This window comes from Thamnophis elegans, chromosome 9 (genome assembly GCF_009769535.1).
Source record: "Thamnophis elegans isolate rThaEle1 chromosome 9, rThaEle1.pri, whole genome shotgun sequence".
In the NCBI taxonomy this organism is placed as follows: Eukaryota; Metazoa; Chordata; class Lepidosauria; order Squamata; family Colubridae; genus Thamnophis; species Thamnophis elegans.
In genome coordinates this window covers 70,830,900-70,842,314 of record NC_045549.1, presented here as the reverse complement: position 1 = coordinate 70,842,314, position 11,415 = coordinate 70,830,900, and the positions used below count along the sequence as shown (strand labels likewise).

The 11,415-nt window shown below is 41.1% G+C and overlaps 1 protein-coding gene across 1 annotated transcript in view; it reads right to left on the bottom strand.

The window, feature by feature from the left end:
* Window positions 1-2,374: 2,374 nt before the first annotated feature.
* PCDH7 (protocadherin 7) overlaps window positions 2,375-11,415 on the bottom strand; it is a 638,376-nt gene continuing 629,335 nt past the window's right edge. Inside the window, exon 3 of the mRNA XM_032223671.1 lies at window positions 2,375-2,921. Within this exon, the coding sequence (XP_032079562.1) occupies window positions 2,542-2,921 (380 nt within the window). The 3' untranslated portion in view covers window positions 2,375-2,541. The remainder of the gene's footprint in view (window positions 2,922-11,415) is intronic.

Genomic DNA, 11,415 nt, shown 5'->3' with positions numbered 1-11,415 from the left:
TCAAGTCAAAATTTGAATCTCTGTTATATATCTATCTATCTATCTATTTTGTTTTTTTTAAAAAGGATGCATTAGAACGATCAATTCACTCCTAAACTTTCCTTAGACGTTTCTCCATTTCTAAAATGTGCCCGTAGGTTTAGGTGCTACATGCGAGCTGAGAACCAATCAAATGATTAAATGCAAAGAAGATGTACATTAAAAGAAAGAGCACTTTTGCAGTGAGAGTTTAAAAGACAAAAGTCAGGAGGGATTTGTAACCAGCTGATTGGCCCATATGTCAGACTTCTAATAATATATTCTATGTCACTCTTAAAGTAAACTATCCAAGCTACCTTGTCACTAAATCTATTAGAACCATCTATCCATGCTTTAATGTCAAGTTATACAACTCGAGAAATGGGTGTTTCTGCACCCTTCCCCAAGCTGTTTCCACTGCATTGACCGATTGTCAGTTTCATTTGAATGTCCATTCTTTATTACTATTTTTTTTTAAAAAAATCATCAATACAGAACTAGCTCAGTTTTCCATACTCTGCAACTTCTTATTGCACCAAAAAAAAAAAAAAAAAAAAAATCTGGTCCATTTTTTTTTCTCCTATCCCCTGTATATAGTGCAAACTATACAAATCGTCGCGACCGAGAACTCTACATCCTCACGGTGTGGCTTGGATTGGCTTTATATACAAAGTCGCAAGCCACACCAATTTTGCATGTTGGGAGTTGACGTCGGCCCGGGACTCTCGGTCACCTGGGAGTCTCAACACGGTTTTGGGTATTGCACGAGACTCAACTTAAATGCACTTGTGTTTTAAGAAAACCTGCATAATACCTTTGCCTACAGCAAATGATTAACCTGGAACACTGCAAGGACCCAAGACTCAGCATCCATTCTCAACCAAGATGCTGCCATGTTTGACTTGAAGCATTATTCTTCTTCCTGCCTTCATTTTCACTCTTCTTTCAGCTATCCCCTGAACGTATTCTGAAGCTTGTCGGATGGGTTTCTAATTTTCTAAGGAAAACGTATTTTGAAGCCAGAGGGTCATGTTAATATAGTTGGTGAATGTAATCATGGTTTGTTTTGTTTTTTTTTTAAATTCAGCAAGCTCATGTCATCAGTTCCTTTGGGCATCAAACTAAAATCCATGTTGACAGCAATCATCATGCTTAGTGGCAGTGTGATTCCTGGATCAGATTTTACGGGACAAGACCAACGAGCGATTTCCTTGATCCATAGCGCATTCTTTGGTCTTTAAATTACTATGATCATCCAATCTAAAGGTCTTGTAAAAATGACACCAGGTTCAGCAGTTTCTTGATATCGATACGTCATGCCCCATCATTCATTCGTTCATTCATCCATCCATCCATCCATTCATTGTTGTGTACATGTATGCTTGTGTTTGTGTTTGTATGTGTGTCAGTGTGTACAAATATGTATTCCATCATTTTATATTCAAGTTAAAATGTTAGAGAATGGGAGGAGGAGGAGGAGAGGGAGGGAAGGAGGAAAGGCATGATAAAAATAATAAAACTAGAAAGAGATCAATGTTTTTCTCCGAATAAAAACCTAAATGTACAGGTCATGGTTTTAGGGAATGTTTCATATTTTGGACTACAATCTCAGACTGAATATATATTTCCCCCTTTCTTTCTTGTTTCCAGTCACAGGATTGTGTTACAGATATGATCCTTTAAAAAATGTTTCTTCTTCCTCTTTTGTAAAAGTTATTTTACACATTGCTTTTGTACGGTTTCTGAAGGCTTATGTCTGATGGAAACCAGGCAAAGGCACGCATCGCAACTCATAGATCTGCATAGAGCGTTTCCAGTGGTGGGATTCACATAATTTAACAACTGGTTCTCTGGCCTAATGATTTCTTCCAACAACCAGTTCACCAAACTGCTCAGAAAGTTAACAACCGGTTCTCCCGAATTGGTGCAAACTGCCTGAATCCCACCACTGATTTTTTTTCCTCCCACTGACCTGTGATTGCAAACAAGCAGATGACAATCAGAAGGGCCTCAAATCGTGCTTCAGCAGCACGCATCTGTTTCTGGTGGCGTCTGTCTGTCTGTCCCTCTCTCTGTGTGTAGGTATGTGTGCATGTGTTTTTGTGTCTTGGGGCGGGGAACCAGAATTTCTATCTCGTGTTCTTGTTTTATTTTTTCTGGGTTTGTCTTTTTTTTTTTTCAGTTTCAGGTTTGTTCCCTAGCAAGGAATTTATAATGGTAACTTTTTTTTTTTTTGGAAATTAAAAGAAAATAAGAAGAAAAAAAGAAAAGAACAGGTGAGCACGGTGTTAAGACATGCAGGGACAACAATGGTTTCTACATTGTACAATATAAGTCAGGCAGACAAGATATATAAGTGCCTGGCAGGGAGGCAGAAGAGGCAAGCCAGGCCTTGGTCTCTTTGGTTAGCCCCCTTGGTTTCGACAGATTGGTTGCTTCCTTCCCAATTTCCAATGGTTTTGAGTGATCGGCTTTGGGCCTTCTGCTCTGGGAAAGAACTGGCATTGTTACTTCCTGCTCCTCCTAGAGGTAAACTTCCCTTCGAGTTAAAGTATTGATAGTAGATGGCTTGTATTCCCCTGTCTGTGCCAGGGGAATATCCTCTGGGTTGGTTTCTTCGCTTTTGCTGAAGCTAGCTGCACTGAAGGTCTCATAAGATGAGGTCAACTTTTTGTTCAGGAGGTTCCTGTTGCGATCGCCCATCAGGGAGGCCTCTCCGTTGGCCAGCTTCTCCGGACTGCCCCGTTCATCGACAGGCATGAACGTAGAGAGTTTGGGTTGGCTTTTCGGCTTCCTTTCGGGTGAAGTGCGGACGGGCATCCAACAAGAATCAGAGTGGCCATACTCATCGCATTCCCGGGTGCACTTTCCCGTCAGGGCAACATCTGGCAGAGGTCTTGAATCTGCAAACAAAGAACAACAAAAGGATTTTGAGATTTCGGTCTTTGCTCCCTGGGGAAAATTTGACAGGGGCATCTTCAGAAAATATTGATGCATGGGGCAGAACACTTAGGAAAATCTTGCTAGGGCTGTCATAAGGTACTATATTTTTTGGAGTATAAGACCCTCCGAAGTATAAAACACACCTAGTTTTGGGGGAGGAAAACAAGGAGAAAAAATCTGCCTCTGCCTCCCAGACATTTGCCTCCTTGTAGCAAACAGCAAACACCCTGTTCCAGTTTCATCACAGCCTGATCAGCAGAAGAAAAAAAAAATCTGCCTCTGCCTCCCAGCAATTTGCCTTCTTGCTGCAAACAGCAAATTTCAGTTTCAGAACAGCCTGATTAGCACAAGCAGCTGATTGTCCAGACTCCCAACGATCAGCTGTTTCAGGCTGCAGGGATTGCCATAGCCTATTGCTGCCTCCATGTGCCCCATTTTCGGCCTCCCACATCCCATTTTCAGCTTCCGCACACCCTATTTTTTGGCCTCTGCGCGCCCCATTTTCTGCCCATTCTGGGAGAGGGGGGATCAGAATGTGCAAAAAGTGAGGTGCGCCAAGGCCGAACATGGGATGTAGAGGCCAGAATTGGGACGCAAGGCAGCAAAAGGCAATGGTAATCCCTGCAGCCTGAAACAGTTGATGGTTGGAAGGCCAATCAAACTGACAATCAGCTGCTTGTGCTAATCAGGCTGTGCTGAAGCTGAAACAGGCTGTTTGCTGCAAGGAGGCAAATTGCTGGAAGGCAGAGGCCAAAGGGCTAAATTCGGTGTATAAGACCCACCCAATTTTTCACTCTCTTTTGGAGGGGAAAATGTATTTCTTCTACTCCGAAAAATATGGTAATCTGGTTCTCTTCCTCATTCCTCACGCCTCTGACAACTGCCATTGCTTAAAAAGTCAAATTGTTTTTTTTTGGGGGGGGAAGGGAATAATCAACTGACTATGTTTCAGCCAATCAGAATGGGTGTTTGCCAAGACTGGATTCTGGGTATAGATGAGAATTGTCAGGTGCAAAAAAATCAGGAGCCAGAATAGAGTTCAAAAGCACTGTGTGTTTATTTCATGCTACCTATACCCAAGAATCTGATCTATTAAAGATCAAGGCACGTTGGCTCCAGAAAAGCAAACCGACTTCAAGGGGAGGTTGAATTTAGGTCTCTTTCATGTTATAGGGACTCTGGATTGATAATGCATTTGACTCTGCTATTGGGCTCAGCCTGGTCATCTCCTACACGAAAAAACATCATCTTCTTTTAATGGCCCCATGATCCCTTGTGCTGTGGAGTCTGGGCAACTGAATGGACCTAGCAGAGGGTTTACTGGCCAGATGCCCTTCCTGTCGCCAATGCAGAGTTTTGTTCAGCAGATATATTCTCATCATGCCCAGAAAGAGAAATATCTCCCTCTACCTAGGATCGAACCCACAGCCCTCTGATTGTGAGGCAAGAGCTCTGCCTCTAGGCCACTGCACCACTCACAAAGAGGGCGAAACATAGGAAGCACTTTTGTAGGCCAATGTTCAAGGCCAGATTTTCTATCTCCCATCCCTCCCTCCCTCCCTCCCTCCCTCATTGATGGCTATGGGTCATGCCTTCATTTAAAATGCAACTCAACCTAAATTAACTTTTGCAATTATTTTATGTTACCTCCTTTTATCTTCCTTGCAAACATTGATATTCCTCTATAAACACTTCAAAAAAAAAAAAACCTCCTCCTCCTTTAATCTTAGTTTACAATTGAGGGTTTGCTTCTTCAATTGTAAAAAGAAATTAATAACTCAGCCTAAGCTGAATGCCCAGAGGAAGCTAACCCCAAATATAAACTTAGTTTTTTAAAAAAATGTTGGGATATTTCCAGATGAAGTTTAACTATACAGGTAGTGTGATCACTTTGGCCCCATCTTAATCATAGAAATGGTTGATTTAATTGTTTCTAAAGTTAGAGATGAAAATATATCAAAGGCTGACAACGCATTAAAATGGACAGCAGTAAGAAATGATCAGATAGATAGTTACTTTGGTAGTAAGGAATGTTATTGTAAGCCGCCCTGAGTCCCCTCAGGGAAAAGGGCGGCCTATAAATGCTATTAAAATCTAAAAATCTAAATCTAGAAGCACATTAACAACCACTTTAAGAAATAACATTTTGCATTTACAAAACAAATTCACATCCCAGCACTGTGTGTTTATGTAGGTACTTAACTGCAGGAAGATTGGTGATTGGGAAGTGTTTAGTGAATGTTGCAGTGTTTTTGTGATTTTAGTACCACCCATCCACCCACTCACCCTGATATGTGTGTGTGTCTGTGTGTGTGAATTCCATGTAGGCAGAATTGTTAGCATCTAAACTTACTTAAACCTTTAAAGGTATTTTATTAGGACTGCAAATAGAAGTAAAAGCCGTGGTGGTACAGTGGTTAGAATGCCGTATTGCAGGCTAAATCTACCCACTGCCAGGAGTTCAATCCTGACCATCTCAAGGTTGTCTCATCCTTTCATCCTTCCGAGGTCAGTAAAATGAGGACCCAGATTGTTGGGGGCAAGAGGCTGACTCTGTAAACCACTTAGAGTGCTGTAAAGCACTAGGTAGTGGTATATACAGTATATCTAAATACTGCTGCTAGAATACAGTTTTATTAATTAACAATCCAACATCTCTAACTGATTCTGTGCTAGTCTATGACCATAATAAATATTTGATTTGATTTGATTTAAATTGTATTTGAGTTCACTAATAAAACTTGAGATTAAAAAGAATCCTAATGGGACTTTCATAGGCACATTTATTTTATATTATGTAGCTATTCTCTATTTAGATTATACTTTTTGTGACTTGTATGGCATAAATACCAATCTAGTAAAGCATTTTTATTTGTTTGTTCACTGCAAATATATAGAGACTTTATTAAACACATTTGTGATTAATACATTATTTTAAACTAAGAAAAGAAATGTTCTACAATTGATTTAGAAATGGCCACTTGTTATTTTCAGTTTTAAGTTATTATTAAAAATAATATCAGCCATTCAGTTTTAATTATATATATTTTCAGGGGTGGAAATGAGTGAGGAAGTGTTCATGCCAGATTCCATTCTTTATCTTGGAAAAAGTTAAGCAGGATCAATTATGACCTGAACAGGAAACATCAAAACTGCAGAATAGACTGGGAAGCTAAAAATATTCCCCAGTCAATTTATCAATCAATCAATCAATCAATCAATCAATCAATCAATCAATCAGAGATCAGTTCTGTTTTACCAAAAACACCAGGAATTAAGCCTAACTTATGGACATCAAGACATCTATAGACTTCTAAAACTTTTATTCTTTGACTTGGCAAAAGGGTGCATTATAGGACAACAATTTTGGAACCGTGGTACGTCAAAGGGGCTAATTACAGAATGTGTCCAAAATTCAAGGAGTTATTACTCTCGAAGAAATGAAATTTGTGAAAATTGGGTTTGCTTCAGTGCTAAACTGCTGGGCTGCTGCAGACACGTGGTCTTAATTTTCAATATTATATGACAGTTTCCCAGCCGTTCTAGTAATCCCTTGCTCCCTTCTCTATTCAGCAGCAGCCACTCACATGCCTGCTCAAGGGAAAGGGAGGGGAAGGGAATGCAGAGAAATTTCCTATGCTCTCTGCCAGATTCCCATAAGAAAACTGAGTGAGGGCTCCAGAGATATTGGAAGTTCCACTTGCCCCTCTTTCTTTTTGCTTGCCCTGTTTCTCCATTTAGGTGAAGAAGTATCTCTGAAATGACGAGCAAAGGGAGCACTGGTTATCTAATTACACTGTCATGATACTGCACCAGTATGGGGAAGACTCAGACATGTCTACTGAAAGGGAAGATGCTAAACAAAATCAACAAAGATGATTAGGAGACTGGAGGCTAAAACATATGAAGAATGGTTGCAGGAATTGGGTATGTCTAGTTTAATGAAAAGAAGGACTAGGGGAGACATGATAGCAGTGTTCCAATATCTCAGGGGTTGCCACAAAGAAGAGGGAGTCAAGCTATTCTCCAAAGCACCTGAGGGCAGGACAAGAAGCAATGGGTGAAAACTAATCAAGGAGAGAAGCAACTTAGAACTAAGGAGAAAATTCCTGACAGTGAGAACAATTAATCAGTGGAACAACTTGCCTCAAGAAGTTGTGAATGCCCCAACACTGGAAGTTTTAAAGAAGAGGTTGGATAACCATTTGTCTGAAGTGGTGTAGGGCACGGGCCAGCAACTTGCAGCTCTGGAGCCACATGTGGCTCTTTCATCCCTCTGCTGCGGCTCCCTGTCGCCAGTCGGCACCACAATTTTGAGAGGAGCTTCCAGTTAGGTGGGGGAAGACAGAGAATCTATGGCAAGGGGCAGGTTTTCCTGTCAGCTCCACAATTGATAGGGCTTTCACTTAGGACAGGTAATGGAAAAAGGATGCCACACTAGGAAGAGGCTCTATGGTGGGGAAGCCAGACTTCCAGTCGGCCCCAGAATTGAACGGGGGTTTCTGGTTAGGACATTTGTGGCTCTTTGAGTGTTTAAGGTTGCTGACCCCTGGTAAAGGGTTTCCTGCCTAAGCAGGGGGTTAGACCAGAAGACCTCTAAGATCCTTTCCAACTCTGTTATTCTATTCTATTCTAAACTTGCATCACCATTCCTATCAGCAGAAGTCAGAACAATGTAAAATAATTCTTTTTTGGCATCTTCCCCTAGCAGGTTTCAATCTTCCTCACCAAACAAATCCAGCATGAATAAAATGATATCAGAAACTAAATCCAATTAGTATTGGTTTGCCTTTAAAAATGAAACTAACCCAACATTCAAAATTTGGGAGGCAGAGTTAGTCATTTTAAAAGTCTTGCCACAAAAAACCCGGCTAGCACATCTACAAAAGAAAGTTCTCACCACAAAATCCTCACCTTGGGGAGGTTTATATCAATCTCATCCCATTGAATAGTTTTGTTTGGTAAAAAATGAATAAACAAGACTCCAGGATACTTTTCATGTTTTTGAGAGTCTTCTTTGAACTTAAACTAGCATTTGTATATACCATATTTTTCAGACTATAAGACACATTGGTGTATAAGATGCACCAAGATGTCGAAGAAGTAAGTTTTAAAAAGGTTTTTGTCCTCCCCGGCCCCCAGGAGCACTCTGCAGGCTTCAACAGGGCTGTGGGAAGGCAAAACTGGCTGTATTGAGTGTATAAGACACACCAACATTTCCACGCTCTTTTAGGGGGGAGAATGGTGTGTCTTATACTCTGAAAAATACGGTACTTTTTAAAATGATAAAATATAAAAGAGGGGGGATTCTGGAGCAGAAATCTTCCCTGGGCAGCCGAAAGTAAAGCCAATGGATGGCCCCTTAGTACCAAAAATGTTCATGGAATTGAAGACAACTACATGAGTTACATCGGCAGTTGTCAATTCAGCAGTGGATTAAAACACATTAGTTTTGAAAGATTGTGTTTAAAAAGGAGCGATTGCAGTGGTAATCAAGAAACTGATTTCCCCAAGCGGCTTTTTGAATAAATTTCAGAGAAAAGCTAATCGTGTTTCTGCTCAAGTGAGCTCCCGTTACAAACAAAATAAACAAAAATAGGGGAAGAATTGTAATGGTGCCCTATTCAACCACCTTATGGGTTGGGCTTGGGTTGACAACATAGGACCAAGCCCATGGAGAGCAAACACCACTGTCTGCCTATAAAATTGCCACCTTAGCAAGAAGATCTACTGTATACCTAAGAATTCCAACATTTAGGGAATTCCAATATCTCACAAAGAACATGGAACCAATCTATTCTCCAAAGCACCTGAAGGCAGGACAAGAAGCAATGGATGGAAACTTATGAAGAAGAGATTCAACCTAGAAATAAGGAGAAATTTCCTGACCATGGGAACAATTAATCAATGGAATGGCTTGCCTCCAGAAGTTGTGAGTGCTCCATCATTGGAGGTTCTTAAGAAGAGACTGAAGAGCCATTTGTCTGGTATGGTATAGGGTCTAGCACTTGAGCTAGAAAATCTTCAACTATTCTATTCTATTCTATTCTATTCTATTCTATTCCATTCCATTCCATTCCATTCTACTCCATCCTTTTTTCTACTTCTATCATCTCCCCAATAATACTCTATTCTGCTCTGCTCTAATCTGAAATAAATACAGCAAGGGGCAAATTTTACAACTAACCTGTTCTAAAACAACAAGGAGAGGCTTCATCGTACTTCATATTCAACCTATTGTCCTCCCAATGTAGCATTCTTGGGATAAAAGCATCCCACAATGTTTTTTTTCTATTAGCCCCCTGCTTGATTTAAGCCAGTTTTCAATTTGTTTCTATGCTCTTGTGCTTTTTCTGTTGGGAAGGAAAAAAAGGAAGGAAGGAAGATATTGCTGAAGAAAGGAAGATATTGAAGAAGGAAGAAAGGAATCAAGGAAGATAGAAGGGAAGAAAGGAAGATATTGAAGAAGGAAGAAAGGAATCAAGGAAGAAAGAAGGGAAGAAAGGAAGAGAAATATTGAGGAAGGGAGGGAGGGAATCTGTCTGGGTACAATGGGAAAAGGAAGAAGCATCAGGGAACCAGTCCTGAACTTCAGCCTTCATTCATGTCATCCTCCTTTCAAGTCAGCTGAACTTGTAATGAAACTCAAGGAACTTGTATTATCCAAAGAAGCTGTAATAATAGTTCTGAGATACTCAAATGGGATTTTCAAACAAAACTAGAAAAAAACAGCTGTTGCTAGAGCTCTCAACTTCTCCCAGGTGATTAAATCAAGTCATCTATCTTTTCCCCAACCCCCTTTGGACCTCTGTTTCGCCTAGGAGTTTTACACAAAATAAGAAAACCCAGAGATAAGACGTGGAAAGGTTGTTTCCACAAGATCACAAAACAGAATTTACAGCTAAGCAATGCCCTCTTTCAGTTCAAATAGTCCTATGGGTGTTTGGACAATTGGCTCCCAAGAGTAAGAACTTGGACTCACAAAAGTGTGACTTTGGAGGGGAGAGAAGCAACATTTCTTAAAGAGTATTAGATGACTATAGGTCAACACAACTGGCACAAACACAAGAAAATGGCAAAGGCAGACATCTCCATCTCTGTTCTCTTTCAAATCTGTTCAGCCCAGTGGTGGGATTCAAATAATTTAACAACCAGTTCTTTGCCCTAATGACCAGCTGGGTAGGTGGGGCTCACTGGTCATGTCACTAGGTGGGTGAGGCACATGGAAATTTTGAGTAGTTCGGAGAACTGGTAGCGGAAATTTTGAGTAGTTCGGAGAACCAGTAGTGGAACTTTTGAGTAGTTCAGAGAACCAGCAAATACCATCTCTGGCTGGCCCCAGAGTGCAGTGGGAATGGAGATTTTGCAGTATCCTTCCCCTGCCACACCCACCAAGCCACTCCCACAGAACCGGTAGTAAAAATATTTGAAATTCACCACCGATGTGCACCTTCGTGAGGTAACTGAAGAGCAAATTGAAGCCCATCAGGCCTTGCCTCTGGATGTGTGCCCTTCACACCAACACTGAACAAAGATCTTGTAAACTTCGACATTTCACTTTATGAACCAGAGGTGGGTTCCTACCAGTTCGCACCTATTCGGTAGAACCGGTTCATCAAATCTACTGAACCGGGTTAGAAGAGGTTCCACCAGTGGACCCGGAAAGCAGGCCACACCTACGGAAGAGGTTCCAAAAAATTTTTGAAACCCACCACTGGTCCTTGGATATGATTATTCTACACTATCATGCTCATATTTATAAAACTCAGTGCCTCTGTGAAAGGTAAGGATGACTACTGCGTTTGTGGGGCAATCAGACCATTGCGTGTGTTGAAGTTGTTTTAACGCAAACGAAAGATGCCTTTTAAAAAACAAGTTTACATCATATTCTTATGCATGCCAGTGCTGTGTGTGAGGTAATTTAAGGTGGTTCTGACAAGTGTCGTCGGCATCTTCATATCCGGTCACATGGGCGGCAAGCCACTCCCATCCAGTCACATGGGCGGCAAGCCACTCCCACAAAGGAGGCCACACTCACAGAGTAGGTTTGAACAATTTTTGAAACCCACCACTGTTATGAATGTTAATCTCCTGTTTCAGCTGAGGCCCTTCTTACCTTGGCCGACCCCCAATCGGGATATCCCTCTAGCAGCACTTAAAGCCACACCATTGAAGGCTACTTCTTCCCCTACAAAGAGAGTTACAGATTGCACAAAGGTGAGAGATCTTTAGGTTAACTGGCTGCAACAGTTTAGCTAGGCTTAGTTTCATTCAACATTCCTGTGATTTTGCGAAAGCCATTGTGCCACTGTATGCCCACAATACCCCTGGTAGGCACAATGGCATTATGAACTCTGGGACCTTCAGTCAATTATATCACTAATTTAGTAAATGCATACTGTGACATTGACTCGGATGCAAATATTGGAGTTAATATCCCCCTCCGCAAATCCA